The 16,103-nt window shown below is 40.0% G+C and overlaps 1 protein-coding gene across 13 annotated transcripts in view; it reads left to right on the top strand.

Moving 5' to 3' along the window:
* The window catches only part of adgrb2 (adhesion G protein-coupled receptor B2), a 250,905-nt gene that overhangs the window by 220,467 nt on the left and 14,335 nt on the right, over nucleotides 1-16,103 (top strand). For 7 of the 13 annotated variants that reach the window (XM_042012224.1, XM_042012232.1, XM_042012229.1 and 4 more), the window contains 7 exons: nucleotides 1,117-1,209; nucleotides 5,832-5,871; nucleotides 6,288-6,302; nucleotides 8,702-8,874; nucleotides 9,098-9,814; nucleotides 12,036-12,071; nucleotides 14,537-14,650. In XM_042012224.1, coding sequence (XP_041868158.1) covers nucleotides 1,117-1,209; nucleotides 5,832-5,871; nucleotides 6,288-6,302; nucleotides 8,702-8,874; nucleotides 9,098-9,814; nucleotides 12,036-12,071; nucleotides 14,537-14,650 — 1,188 coding nt within the window. The remainder of the gene's footprint in view (nucleotides 1-1,116; nucleotides 1,210-5,831; nucleotides 5,872-6,287; nucleotides 6,303-8,701; nucleotides 8,875-9,097; nucleotides 9,815-12,035; nucleotides 12,072-14,536; nucleotides 14,651-16,103) is intronic. The other 6 variants (XM_042012233.1, XM_042012231.1, XM_042012222.1 and 3 more) reach the window with 5 other exon arrangements.

Here is a 16,103-nt window from a genome sequence, read left to right as displayed (position 1 = left end):
AGCAGATTATGATGGAGTTTTTAGTGAGACAAAAAAGAGGAAGGAGGAGGACAGAAAACACATGCAGAGATCTGTGAGACAGAATGTGAGTCATGATCTAAGTAGGGGGTCATAGAGGGGGAGGAGGAAATGGGAGGAAGGTTGAGAAAGAGACAGATATGCATAGAGGGGTTTTCTCTTTGAAGTTTGAATGAGTTGCATTTGCTGCCAATACACAAACACACACACACACACACTCTCACAGTGCACTATCAGAGTGTTGGAAACAACTGCCATTAATGGTTGAGCATGGATGTAAACGGAAACGACAGATGAAAGGAAACAATGGAGTAAATAGTTCCATCCATGCAGTATTAATCAGACGGATGCAATCCGCCATTTGTAGAAGCACATATGCACAGATGAGAAGAGAATGAATCTCCTATACCATGTCTTATGCAAGTGCTTCTGTTTTCACCCATGAGATTGGGGGATTTGACAGCGGGAACAGTGGGGGAAACGATGCTGCACCTCTGGAAGTAACAGGGAACATCTATAATACAGAGCCTGATAGCAGGAAGGAATCTTGGGGTTTGCCGTGAATGATAATGCACAAATATGCGTTTGATTTGAGCTTTTACAGTGGGATGGTGTAAGTTTACTTCAATGCAGTTCGTGGGAGGATAAAGAAAAACAATATGGCACTGGGAAAGCCCAGGGGTTAGAACATCTTTATATCATGTTGTTCATTTTAATTAGAGCCACTGATCTTGCAGAGCTTAGATGGGCCACTTTGAGGTGCTGCTATGTGCTTTCTACAGCACTACACAAACTTTTTCATAATACATAAGCTGGGTTATTTTGGGAAATATATGATATATGTATTTGTTTGATGTATCTTTTACTCTTTTCACATATTTCTATTATATTGTGGAAGTGATAAAGAAGAATACTTTAAAAAAAAGAAAACATCTACAGAACAAGTTCCTCCTGCTCCCAAACCAGCTCTTGTTCCTCACTAACTTCTTTCCTTTGCATCATCTCCTCCTATGCCTCACAATTATCCCCCCATTCTTTTTCCTCTCTATTTTTACCCCCCCCCCCCCCTCTCCGGCATCTCTTATCCTCGTCCCTCAGGTGCAAGATGCAGTGCGTTGTCGTATGGGGGGATGTAAAGATGACAGCGAAAACTCCCCAGACTCCTGCAAGAATGGACAGGTGCAGATCATGGTGAATAGCATTCCATTTCATCCCGCATTGCTGTTCATATGCTTCAGACTAACAGGCTGGAGCCTCCTGCAGTCTTCAATGCTAATAAAATAAAGCATGATTACCTGCACTAAACAGCTCACACTCCTGCCTGGGTTTATTTATTTTGTGTTATTTTATTTTTGTTATAGTCACATTTACCTCATCAGGATTCATTGTTGTTAATGCAATATGCACTCATCTAAATTCTTAAGTACCCAGCTTGAAACTAACTTTCTTTGTGATTCTGCCATCATATCAGCACTTTTCAACATTTCCATTGTATAGTCTCTCCTTACAAGCTAAAAAAAGTTCATTACCTATAAGACTAATCGCATATTCTCACCAAACACAGCAGCAGATTTTTCTTGTTTTAGACTAAGCTTCATCTTTATTTAAAGAGCACATAGCACCTGTATGGTGGTTGTGTGTGAGTGTGTGTGTGTGTTCCAAATGTGGTTAATAATGTGATAAATCACAGAGACTTGAATGCCTCGCCAATGTCAGTACGGTCACCCCACAACCACAAGTAGCTCTTATCCCTATTCCCTTTATTTCTCCCTCAGAGCTGTTTGTGGTAATATTAATGGATTTTTTAATGCTTCTCTGAGGTTATCAAGATTAAACCTTTGGAGCCATCATTCAGCTCAGCAAGGCCATCTTGACACACTCCCTATTTCATTTGAAGTTTTAGTGAGCTTATTTAAATTTTGTTTAAATGCTTGTAGCACTGACTAGTTGCAGTGCTTACGATTGTACTTATGGAGCCAGTTAATAATTCATTTGTTTATTTTTTTCTTGTGCAAATGTGTTACTATGACTTTCAAGGTTCCTTTTCAGCCTGCACACATGCCCCAAGAACTGTGTAAGACACAATGCCCTTGACAATATTAACTGTGATAGATAATTTGGGGAGGCTGCCACCAGTTATATCAGCATCATAATTAGAGTGAACACCATTTTCTCTGCTTCCCTAGTTTTATTCAGAGAAAATCTCATTAGCATGTTAAACCCTTGACATTTAGATACACCATAAAGGTGTAAAACCGTAGCTAAACCTTTTTTGTTGAAACTGAATGAAAGCCATCTGTAGAAAATCTTTTCATTACCTGATCTCTCATTAACACTCCATGAAATAGCTTAGATATCTTCCTCTAACATTTCGACTTTATATTTTTTATCTTTCTTTATTTAATCATCAGAAGTGTGCAAGTGTGGCCGTCTGTGGACAGCAGCACAGCTCTCGTCACAGCACACCCCTGTGCCTGTCGGGCTGTCATCCGCAGCCACTCCCACCAATGTGCCACCAGACATGCCAACAACCCTGTTACCACATGCCCTGCAGCGACCGCAGCTACGGGCTAAACCACAGCTACGCACATGAGCATACCCCCATACTCAACAATACCCACAACCACGCCCATAATCACATCAGCAGCCGATCAGTAGGTCACCTCTAAAAAAAAAGTCATTTGTTTTTAGGAATATTTGTCCGTAAGAAAAGAAGGTGCAATATGTAAAGTTTTGTTTTGTAACAAAAGTTTGCAAATATCAAAGGAATAGTTTTACTTTTAAAATAGTATAAAAATATTGTCTCTATGCAAGTTAAATGTACAATATGTTCTTATTTATTTTAAAACACATTTAAATTAAAACAAATAACAGTTTGATTGAGTTGTTCAGCTTTACCGCAATTGCTTAAGAGAACCCATCTGATGTGCTTTATTTAAAAAAACCGTGTTTATAACCTTACTAACATTATGTTAAGTCATCTTTACTGCAAATAAAGTAACAAGTTACATTATTTTTGTTGGTAATGTTAGCTAAGGAAGCAGAAATGGACCTTAACAGTTCCATGAATTAACCACTCATGTTGCCACAGTCGCCAGCTGGTGAATTCAGTTGTACCGTAGACCTACAATGTTTACAGTGGTCAAAATAACAAGCAAAAAGTTGAACATCGTTCTATAATGCTATGACATTATCATACCTGTTAGCATGGTGTGACATGACTGGATCAATATTTACATCTCATAGATTTGCTCTTTAAGACACAACTGTATTGCAATTTAGTGGCTTGAACAAAAAAGATGCTACATTAGATAGGGTAAAGGTGAAAAAACTTTTTAAAACTTTTCTTTTTTCCATTTTTGAATTTAAATTCTACTGTATTTGAATGTACAAATGTTTCATAACATGTTAAATATGAAAAATTGAAACACTTATTATCAAATAAGATCTTCTCAACATTAATTAAGCTTAGTTAGCATACTGCCAGTATTGGACACAGCTTGCCAAGAGCTGACAAGCTAAGAAACGGAAGCAAGAAAGTTTATGTTGTCAAACTAGTGTCTCGTCACATTTGTCAGGCAACAAACAAAGAAAGAGGTGCTAATATTTATTTATTTATTAATTTAGTCAGCTTCAAATATTTTTGCAAGTTGTTTGAATTTAAGCAGCTGCTATAAATTAGCTTAGCATACAGGCTTGACAAGGTTTTACTCCGGTTATCAACAAGAAAGCTATTCCTTTGGGGATAGAAAGAGATTAAACTTTTGTTTTTGTTACGTATTGCACCTTATAAATGTAAATAGAAATAGTGGTGATGTATCTTGTAAGAAAGTGGCATACTTAGATCTTGAATGTGACACGCTAAGTTTATTTCAGCTGTTCCTGCAGTGTGTTTCCCACTGTATTTTTATAAAGTATAGCTCAAATTAATGACTCGCAAACCCTAACCTTTGAGCTGCTTCAGAATTAGTACCACTTAAGCTATAGATTTTTTTTTTTTTTTTCCAGTTAGGATAAAAGAGAAGTTTATTTCATATTCTCATTCATTCATTTAGTAAAGACCCACTTATGGTGCTGCGGGTGATTAGCATACTAAGAGCTTTTCTTCTCCTGTGAGACTATTCTTTTGCACATTCTCTCCTCTCTTTCAGTTTTTCATCTCCCACTTTCCTCTTCTTTTAGCCTGTGTGGCATGCTCAAACTGTTTAAAATCTGAAGTTTATAAACCAAACAAAAGCTTTAGTAAGTGAATCCCATCGAGGACAGAGGAGAGGTTCTATGATGAGAGAAGGGATGATAACAGCTGCATAGCAATGAGCTTCACTTTCACTAAAGTTTAAAAAAATGAGTGGTGGCCATTTTGGAAACTCCGGTTTATTCAGTTCAGTGTCCTCTGGGTTAGGGAGTGCTTCTTTACGCTTAAGCCTGGTACACACATAACGATATTTGGGCTGTTTTTGTCCCGATTTTGCCTCTTTGCCGACCTCAGATGGCAAATGCCAGATCATCGTGAGATTTCCCTGTCCAATCATCATTTGGTCTGTGGTGTGTTACAAGCCAATTTGTCCCGATAATCCGCTCCAAAACAGGTCGTAGCCGACAATTGGGAACATTGAACATGTTTAATATTTCAGTGCCGATTTCTGAAGAACGCCGACGACTCAGGCATTGTGACTGCGTGGATGGTGACATGGCATGGAATGTAACCAATCAGAGAGCGAGTAAACAAAGTCTGCGTTCACGCCGTCTCGAGTCTTTTGTTTTTTTCAGTTCTGCCTTTTTTCTGTTAACAATAGTCCCAAGACCACCATCATTCCCTCGTCCTATATATCCCCTTCCATGCTGTGTGTTGTGTTTTTCGATTGCTGCTATGGCTCTTCTTCTTTGTTTTTTGCCGGTTGTTGCCATGGTTCTTCTTCTATGTTTCAATGTTTGTCCAGCCCGGAGGACTAGATTGTAGATGAGTTGCCGGACAGCATCGTCATGTGTGTGTTGTTCTGTGATTAATTTCCGAGCACACCTAGACTTGGTCTCGACCAGATAAAAAAATCTCACAAGATTAAAAAAATTGCTTTGTGTGTACCAGGCTTTAGGAGCAGTGCCACTGTGCATTCCAATTTGAATAGACATCATCTTTAGTTGTGCCCAAAATACCTCATCTATATAAACTCTGAATACTGAGTACACGTTAAACTCTGTGTTGTGTGCATGTTTGTATTTTGATTGCTAGTGTGTGTGAAATACAGGAAGCATTTGTTTTTTTTTTTACATAACGTATTCTTTTTTAGTCCAGCTGGGTGACAGCAAAGTTTTGCTTGAATTGGCACGCCAGTTAATAGTTTTTCTTTTGTGTACATTTCTGTCCCTGTTTCCATTCAGACAATAGCGAGGAGACTGATGAGGCATATAGTAACATTAGCTCGAAAAATCTCCACAGCCTTCTGCTCAACTCCTTCTAGTCTGTATTTATATAAATTGAAAACTAGTGCATCTGCAAGAGTAGAATATATTACCTTTATTTTTTGGGGGGCTGTACAAAGCTGTAGGGAAATTCATCATGAAGAAATGAAAGCTAAAGATTTAAAGAATCACTTAAGGCAACCTCTTTTTGTTCTTGTTCATATGTGGTATCACCATGGCAACAGTTCCTATCCTTTTCTGTTAAGTTGAATCAGCACATTAGAGTCATTGGATACATTATAACCATTTGAGATCCAATCACTCATTTGGGCTCTACTGCTTCTAATGTGGTAAAGGCACTTGCACACACTCATTAGATTTTCCCTCTTTCTTCCTTGCCTCCAATTTTTCAGACGGATTTTGAGAAGGATGTGGACTTGGCTTGTCAAACAGGTGAGGCCTCCTTTTCACCTGATTTCTCAGTCCCTTTTTCCCTTCTTGTCTCTTGTTTCTTTTATCTTCCTTTTCTACCACAGCACATGTTTAGCATTGCAGACGGTTACATCCTTAGCTTGGTGATGAAATGACAGGAGTTGATGCGCTGCATCTCCACATGGTTGTGCTCAAATTACTATGCCTTATCAATCACACTGATTCTGCCCAATAAGTGTTCAGCAAGCATATGTTTGGATGAGTCTGTGTTTAATTGCGCATGATAATAACACTCCTCTGTGTGTTCAGACCTGCTTCACTTGTTAGTCGACAATGGTCTTGTGTGGGTGTTTGGCTTTGTTACGAATGTACCGCAGTCTAGTGTGTGTTGTGCCTTGATATATTAACACAGTCACTTTCCCCCTCCACCCTTGCAGAGAGAGGACACCCATGTAAGTTTCACACCCAACTGACCTACATTGCCTGTTCCATTCTCGACTTCAATAATTCCTATAGACAAATCTGGGACTGCTGGCTGAAATCAAAACATCACAGCTGTCTCTTCACTTGTTTTCCCAGAATGCCATTAAAAGGAAGATTATAATCTAAAAACATCTGCGTTTTTAGGAATCATTTTTTCTTGCCTTCGCCGGAGGGTTGCATAGTATTAAAACAACCTGTAAAATCATTCTTAAAGATTACCACTACGATATGACTTGCAATATATAAACAAATGATAAATAGTGCTAATCAGAGATGTGTAAAGGGCTTCATTCCACTTCTGCACCAGTGTATGCTAGTCAGTTGTAGATCATGCACAACAGCAAATGTAGAAGTGGAAAGTAACCTTTACAAATACACCTGTACTTGTCCACTTTCTATTTTCTTTTTTTCCAATATTGATATTGCACATGTTGCAAAAAAAAAAAAAGACACTGTGATACATAATGCAGCCCTTTTAGCCACTAAAGATCATGCAATCCCTACATATCTACTCTTGGCTTGCATAGACTTTTACAGTAGTTGATATTTTGAGTTTATATTATAGAATCATATGATAGCAAGTAATTCCTGCTGACATTCTCACTGTGAAGGATGTAAAAGAATGAATGCACCCATTTAGCTTTTCTCAAAGTTATGCACGATTAATTTAAAATGAGCATTGCAGACAGAAAAACTTTCATCTTTTTGAAGGGTTTATTTATTTACTTATTCATTTATGTTTTGGGTTCTCAGCATAAAATGCTCACTTCCACTCTACTGCTGCAATAACAGTGGCAGCACTCCAGAACACATCACACGAGGCAGTGCCGGATTTGTCTATATGTCTTTCTCTAGGCCACCATTGTTTGATGCAGATCTGTGATGCAGAAAGCAGATTGGTCCCATATCCCAAAGCCTGTCCAAGCCTGTCTCATCGATTTGCACCAAAGGAGTGGTGAAAGGGAGAAAAAAAAAAAGAAAAATAGAAGGTTCTGTACTCAGTCAGTGTGCTTGCTGCTGTACTCATTCACAGCAGGATTCGGCTTCAATTTTTGATCAAACATGTAGCCTGACATTCAGTTACATCAATGCAGTTTGAATGAAAATGCTCTGCCACATATGCTTTGTGTTTGAATTTGATTTTGGGGCTGTAGAGTAATTATATTTTCATATATATATATATATATATATATATATATATGAATGAATGGAATGGAAAGATGCTTTTATTTGTGTTTGTGCTAGTTTTTGTGTTGCTAGTTTTGAGAAAGCATTGCTTTATTATAAGCATGTTGTGAGACTGTTTTTCACAGCTGGAACAAGCAGGCAGTTTTTTTTTAATGGTGTCCCACACCTTTGTGCATGTCCTGATCAAGTGTTGGTCTCACTGATCTGTGGTTCCATTCCTGCCTTTCACAGGAACGTCACAATTGTAAAGTGACTTTGCCTCATAGTAGTTCACGTGAATCCTTCAGTGCAATTCGGAGGATCAGTTTGGGTGCTGGGCCTGTAAAAATGTTCATACCACGTCGTGCCTGCTCAGAGTTCCTGCAGATGGAAAATAGTCTCTTTTTTTGCACCAGCTGCTCTGGAAATGGATAGAAACTATACCTTGTTCCAACATGCATGGAAACCAACCTAAAACCACTTTGAGCATTTTTTTTCTTTTTTTTTTGTGTGTGTGTGTGTGTGTTTGTCACAGACATCATTATAAAATTTACACATGCCCATATACCCAAAACCACACACATTTATTGGGCCAAAAAGCACCAAGACTCTCACTGATTTGCAACGGCAGCGCAGATAAAAACAAGCTACTGTGCAAGATATTGGAAAGGACTAGCGAGGGAATGAGGTTCCATTTCATTTGAAGCCCACAGCATTTTACACCAAGGCGCTTTCTCTAAGATAATAAAATTTTTCCTCACTGGCAAATCTTGAGATTGAGTAAGACTTAAGGTCACAGTGCCAGAGGCAAAACTCATCTTGTGTACTGTAAACCTTAAAGTCAAAAGTGATAATTGAAACTTTTCTTTAGAGATGCAATCTGTCTCCAGGCTATAGCATAGATGCAAAGAAATTTTCAGTATCAGTGCCTTATGTCTGTCATCAGTGTATTTTGCCTGCCCACATTGGCAATGGCTCTCTTTTATATGCATTTCTTTTCAAACAATATATTTTCAGTTTTCCTTTTCCAAGTTCCCTTTTTCCCTCACATATATTCCCCGTATCAATAAACACCTTTTTTATTTGTTGTTGTTTTTGTTTTTTGTACTTTCAACAACCCCTCCTTCCATGTCTCATGCCCCTCTTCAACTATGTCACTTTCTCTTTGACATTTAATACCCCCCTCCTTGTGTCCCCTTAGTCATTTTCAAAGAGGTTAACACCTGTAATCCAGCTACCATCACCGGGACTCTGTCCCGAATCTCCCTTGATGATGAGGACGATCCTAAACTTGCCGCCCATCAGGAGGGAGGGGTTGGGGTTAACTTCAGCTCTCTCCCTGGAAACATCCCACCTCCAAATCTCATTGTACAGGTACAGGTTTAAATGTTATGCACAGATTATTGACAATATTCTTAACATTTTGTATAAAATTGGAAACAAATGTGTGCTTAATGTGGTCACATTAAAGAATTTCAGATTTTTGAGATGCCTCATTAACAAACTAAACTTTCATTTAATTAACTATACAAAAATAGTCTTTAATGCAGTGAAATTACATCAACTAATTTTTTTTTTTTTTTTTTTTTTTTACAAGGTTCCAACCTTAGGAGGTCTGAATGAGCTCAGTGAGACACCCTTAAAGAAGGAGGTGAATGTGGACCAGCAAAGGCAGCAGGGGCAACAACGCAGTGCTGCTCCAATCTACCTGTGCACTGAGAGTGGCCTAGGATGGGCTCGACCGCCTGCTTCCTCCAATAACTCCCAGGACGGAAGTGCAGGGAGTGGAGGAAGTGGAGGAGGTGGAGGAGGAAGTAGTGGTGGAGGGGAGGGAGACTACATGGTCTTACCTCGTAGGACGGTCAGTCTCAAACCTCCAGCTTCCTCTTCGCAAGGAGGAGGCCTGGGACTCGGGGGCGAGGAAAAGCCTCTCAACATCGCAGTGGAGGATCCTCCCTTCCCTCCGCCTCCTTCTCCTCTGACCCTCCACCCGGCTGAGAGTGAGGCCTACCCAGCAGATTTTGTACCGTCGAGTGTGGGAGACATGAACCTCACCATGAACCTCAACCGCTCCTACGGGACGATCAAAACCCTGCCCCATGGGCACGGCCACTTGATGCCTCAGGGTGGCCTTGTGCACTCCCACGGAGGACACATGCATTCCCACGGGCATTCTCTTCAACTGAAGCAGGGCCAGAGGCCATCCGTCAGACAGATTCTGACAGGTGGAACTACAGTGGAGAGAACCATGACCCTGCCACGCAACCTGGGCAGCAGCAACGCCAACACCAGCCTCTCAGCAGGATCCCTGGAGGTGGGTAAGAGGTTGTGTAATATAGGGAGGAAAGGTTTCCAAGCAGCGACTGAGTTTTTCCCACACATTTTACGTGAGCTCATGTTTCACAGTTACTAGTTTGCTGCTGTGACTACATAAGGGAATGGTACAGGAAGTAATCTGCAATTTAGTTCCAATAACGCAATGTCATATTTTGTTTATACAGATGTTTTAACCAAGAAAATTCAAATGACACCATTTGCATCAAATCTTTATCAATTAAAGAAAGCTTTTACAACAACCTAGGAAAAGCATTTTACCCTTGTATTTTACCCTGGGATAATTAAGATGTCATTTTCTTCTGTGCTAAATACTGTTGAGTCAAACAACAATCACAACAGAAACATGTGCTAGAAATAGAGAAGCTGTTTTTTATAGCTTTTATCAACAACTCCACAAGTGTTGCTGTCAAACAAGTCAACTCAAACATCAAACAATGCAGTTTCTAAGACGTGTTGTCTATCATACAGAGGAACGACACACCTAATGCTGTGATAACAACACGGTTGTGTGCCTGAAAACAAGTCTGCTGTGACAGCTGCTACTTTTTTCAGCTGTGAAATATTTATTGCTGCTGACTGAGACAATGAGCCATTCTCGTAATGACAGGCGGCTTTTTATTAGCTTAGAGTCACCATTTGAGCAATTGTGATACAGTTTGTGTGCAATATCCCCTTCTAATCGTACAAGGTGGTGCAGCAGATGGACTGAGACAGACAAGATCAGAGGAAATACCCCTGGTGAATCTCTTTCTGCCCGCTGTCATTCTGCATCCTCACACATATTCTGGCACACATACAGCACACACTAACATTGACACATAACCACCCAGATTTAGGATGTTCCCCCCAGTGCTATCTTGCTGACTCACAAGGCTGATTAAAGATATGGAAACGTCACTTTTACTGAAAGTGCCGATGCCTCATTTAGAGCTGAGGACAAGTCATTAAAAGTCATAAAGAATCGCTGTCAGGAGCACGAGTGTACTCATGAATACCAAAGGGGAGAAAAAGATTCTGCAGAGCAACCTGCTGGATGTAATTTACTGCCATAATTCCAACCTGCTTAAATATGCTTGAATTTAAGATGGACATCAGAGCATGCCTCTCAAGATTAAATCACAGCAATGTTTTGCTCTCCAGTTTGTACAAGGTGGCGGCAAAGAAGGAATCCCACAAAGTCTTCCTTTCATTGTTGATTTTTAGTCAGAAGCTTGTAAATTTAACCTCCCTGTGTTTCCCATGATGACTGCAACTTACACAAGGAAAAGATTCCTTCTGAATTTTGTGTGAGTGAGGTAATGGCCGCTTCATGTATGTCCCCACCAAAACATGCAATATACTGCTCATGTATATGCATGTTGCATGTGTACCATACTACAAAGCTGACTCAGTCATGACGTTTTTCTTGTTTAAGGTAAGAATCCACCCTGCAGGAGGAGAGTAATTACATTTGGTTTTGTCTGGAGTAATGAGTGAACTCACAAAGTGAATCGGACACCTCAGGAAGAAGCCTGCCTCTCTATCTGTTTGAATTTCTTCTCGTTCTTAAACCTTGGCTGCAGTAGCATCAGATCAGCAACTTTGCCCTTGAGAAGGAATGAATACAGCTTTTAACTAACTGTGGAAAACAGCTCCTACTCCTGCCAAATGCAAATCTGGCAGAAAGCAAGAGCCAGATAGAAAGGCAGAGCCTGAATGCAATTCAGTGCAATGTCAGGGCCAGATGAGTTGGAAATGTCTGCAGCTGTCAAATTGGTCGTTGGTGTGCGGCTTGCTACAGCTACGGAGGCACTTAGGAAGACACCAGTAGGGTCCAAATGAGATTAGGGAATAAAAACCATCCCTCATATGGTTTTTGCAGCTTTTTATTTTATTTTTTTTAAGGATAATGTCTCCTGTACAGATTCCAAAAACGATTGTGTTTGAGATTATCTAAAATTATTGTTTCATTCTAATTATGGATTGTTCCACTTTGCTAATCACATTCTATTGAAATAGTCTGAATAATTTGCTTCATGCCTTGATGTTCCTAATATTCATATCATGTCAGGGTTGCCAGTGCATGTTAGGCACAATCTTTTTTTCCTCAACAATAGCACTGAGAGGTCCACAAAGAGATTAAGCTTGCCAAAGTTCAATAGCGGTCAAGGGGTGGTCATTGATCCTGTCTTCTCTCCCCCTGCCCCTTCCTCTTCCAGAGGAAAAGAGTACGGTACTCTGAGCTGGATTTTGAGGTAAGATCTTGGACCTATCCCCTATCATCAGCCTGTTTCTGCTTACTTGTGCTTCTGCTAGGAAATAAGTAACGCATAGAGGAGCAAAAAGCACTGCTAGATCCCTCCCCTTCGCACCTGTCACCCTTGCACTTAGACCTGTTTCAGAGCTATTTTACACAGTTTGCTGTTTCTCCAACTATGGCCTCAAAGTCCCCCCCACCCCTCCCAAACAATTAAAAAATGACCTTATGTATAAAGCAGAAAAGACATTTACAATCCAGTGAGATACGTCTCCCTGTCCTTGTGAGGTCCTGGTTGAAGAAACACCAAAGTAGAGTGCTTTATGTGTCTGGGTGAATACCACTGGCTGAGTTCTGGGTCAACATGTAGAGTATGCGGCTGTGGTTGGTTTGCCAATTCTGTCTGTTGGAACCAGCTGATTTAGCAGTGTGTGTATGTGAGTATATTTGTGTCAGAATGACCTGGGTGTTCTGTGAATCTCCAGTCTCTGGCAAATGCTTTCTGCATAGTAAAATACAACATTGCTGCTTTTTCCTGAGGACTTCATCTCATTTTCACTGTTGTAAAGACTGGACATTCACCTCCCACTGTGGAGACCTATCGTTTATACAGAGGGCATGAGCGATTATAAGCTCCTAACAGCAATCACAGCGGATCATTTGAATTTCTCTGGCAAATTTTTTGGAGTCATCTGTGGCTGCTGCATGAACAGCAAGGCCGGCTCTGAAATCAGCTTTTCTTTCTTTTTTTTTTTTTTTTTTTTTTTTTTTTGACCAATTGAGTATTGACAAAGAGTCTGGCATAGAATCACCAAGGCAGGTTAGTAGAAGGTAAATCCATTCATCACCACATACTGTTTTTTTTTTTCTTTTCTTCTTTTTGTTTGTTTTTCCTTTCAATGAGTTTCATTGAATTTCATCAAGTTTTATCTCTCCAAATGCTGAACAGCTCACTTCACACTTAATTCCAAACAGCAAGAAATGTGAAATGTAATGACATGATTGCATTTTAGGGGGAAATGATACCTCTCTAAAAATCCCAATGGACAAACCAGGCATTTAATGCTACAGTTTAAGGGTATTAGCAGAGGACAAGTTTTGAAAAGAAAATGACTGCTGTGGAAGTTTAGATGTCCAGTCTTTTGACTGCTTGTTGCACCAAAAAGTGCCAGATCCCACATTTTGCAGCACGGTTATGTTCCCCAGCCCAGTCTCACAGAAAAGGTGAACTAGTCACAAAACAGAAAACTTTGCGCTGACGGAGATTAATCTTTGATTTTAGTTTTTTTTTTTTTTTTTGTGTGTGTGTTTTTTCACTCAGCAAGACTTTCAGTCTAGTTTATTTTAGCCGGATGTCTAGTTCACAGGTCCAAAACATCTTTGCATGTTAAGGCACAGGGACAAGACTCTACAGCTAGTTATATTGAAAGAGGATATTTTGATGCAGTATGTAAATACACCACCCCTAGTCTTGTATTGCTTTGACTTTTGACCTTCACCAAATAGTTTTTAATCTTAAAAAAACAGCTATGAAACATTGACTGAATGTGCAGTCAGTGGCTTCAAGTTATTTGTATTCCTCCTCTTCATCTCCTTCAATGGAGCAATGCTGTATTTACCTATGGAGCTAGTCTCATGTCTGGGAGCACAAAATATGGGATGAAAATCACATTGTTTTTTGGCCATAGTCACAAATCAGTATTTTTCTGGACTATTTCACTTTAATGCTGTGAGACTGGGATGTGTATACTTAATGAATGTTTGTGATCCTGTACTGATTTTTTTTTTTAGTGGATTCAGGTCACATATAACTTTCTCTTCAAAACCTAAAACAACAAACACATACTTGACTAAGGAGAAGCAGCAAAATTATCTCTGTATTAAGTGGGTGTGAGTGTTGGTGTCTTACCCACTTTCAAGCTCATGAGCTGCTTTAGCAAATAGTCGCCAAACCAGCAGCTCCAGCTCCACACATCAACACAGACAGAGAAATACAGATAGAGATGCACTATACCCCAAAACTTAAATAATATAATATAACTGGGTGTTTTGAGCAGTCTTTTCTGTCTAATTAATAAATTTCAGTGAGCTTTACAAAATTCCAGGTTAACAAGGGCCTTATTTAGCTACATCCAATCTGTAGCAGCAGCATTATTCTCAGATAGTATAACGAATTCTTTATTTAAAGAAGCTGCTTCTGCAGCTCCCCCAGTTGCCAAATTCTAAAAGACGAAGGAAGTAGATGATGGATGAGCATGACTCAGCAACCAATTGATCTGCCGGCATCCCCCTCTAACCCCCTTTTCATGGCTGGCATCACTGCAGCCCCTCAGCCTTTTACCCATTCCTCTGCCTGCCCTTACATTAACCCCCATCATGCTCCCTCCATTCCTTTTCCTTTCTTTTTTGTTTGTTTCTATTTACTTCATTTTTTTTGCTGTCCCTTCCTTTCTTCCCTTCCAGAAAGTGATGCACACTCGCAAAAGACATTCTGAGCTGTACCATGAGCTTAACCACTCGTCCAGGTTCCACACCATAGACAGGTATAACAGGGACCCAGCCATGTCCACATTCAAGGTAAGACCATTGCCCAGAAGCAGGATGGGAACCCCGTTGCACCTCCACTACCAACCCAGCCGCTTTCACACAGCAAAACTGATACTGGAGAGCAAACAATTATCAAAATTGCTCTAATAGGCTTAACAGAGAGCATTCATCTCTGAGTAAATATTATCAGCACTACGGTGACATTGCATTTACTTGTAAATGTGGCTTTCAGACAATTATAGTCATAAATATTCTGAGCAAAGCTCTCAGTTATTTACAAACATGAGGGTACTTTTGAAAGCAATTGTGTTCATTATAGTGTTTTTTTGTTTGTTTTTTTTTTGTTTTTTTTTCAAATTGCTGGCTTAGAAATGTGAAAAGATTGTCTGCCCTAACAAGGGAATATGAATGTGAAAACGGCATACATTTTCATTGCCATTTGATTAATTCACTCTTGTTCTTGTTATCGCAACCGTGAAGAATCGAACAATAACTACCTCATAAATATTTCTTTAGAGGCACATTCTGTTCCATCTTTCAAACTCTAAATTACTTTTATACCTGATGTAATTGGCCTGAACTTAATTCATTTTCTGTTTGCAGTCACAGCTTTGTTAAATATCTAACAAAAAAAAAAGTTGATCACATGAGCCTTTAGCAAGGGAATAATCAATCAAAGTCCATTAATGAAATCCAAGTTTTGCAATTTAAGACCTGTGAAACTATTTATCATCCTTACCAAACCACTTCAGGGTAATAATTAAAGGAGTAAAAATAAAAACAGCACATCTACATATACCCACAAATGTTTTGCCTGTACCCGTGTTTGTATCTTTATGAATGTACTGTATCTGACTGTCATTTGATGTCTGTGTGTGTTTGTGCATGCCTGTGTGGGTGGTGTGGTCCGTGGGGTGCCTGGGTGGGCACCTGTGCTCATGAGACACTGTAGCATCCTTGAATCATTAATACACCATTAGCGGCAGACAAAACAGCCCCTGCTTGCTCCGCGCTGACCTTCAGAGGACCACTTTCATTAACTCCTCTCATCTGCCGAGCTTCGGTGCGTCGAGCCGTGATGAGTTCGCCAGCCTTGATAGGTGTACTTTCCCCTGGCATTGGCGGCATGCTGGTTCACATCTAATTTACACCGCCAGTAGAAGAGCAGAGGCTAGTCTGACATCTCTCATATTCCCCATGCCATGTAGCTACACACACTATGTACACACACACACACACACACACTCCCATGCAAATATACTTCCACCTCCCAATGTCTGACCGGCAGGCTTATCCTTCACTTCTCATTTGCTTAACATCTTGAGCATGGTTTTCAGAAGTGTTGGCCGACTCACCGTTTATTCATGCCAAGCAAATATTTTAAAGAAAAGGAAAGTGGCAGGCTGCTTGAGCCATACGTTAGAAGTCAGCGGTTCTTAACAGCTGGCTGCAGCACCATAATGCTCTTCAAAAGGAAACTAGG

The sequence above is a fragment of the Melanotaenia boesemani genome, chromosome 17, assembly GCF_017639745.1.
Source record: "Melanotaenia boesemani isolate fMelBoe1 chromosome 17, fMelBoe1.pri, whole genome shotgun sequence".
Taxonomy (NCBI): domain Eukaryota; kingdom Metazoa; phylum Chordata; class Actinopteri; order Atheriniformes; family Melanotaeniidae; genus Melanotaenia; species Melanotaenia boesemani.
Note: the sequence above shows the minus strand (reverse complement) of the source record. Positions and strands in the feature narration are given on the sequence as shown.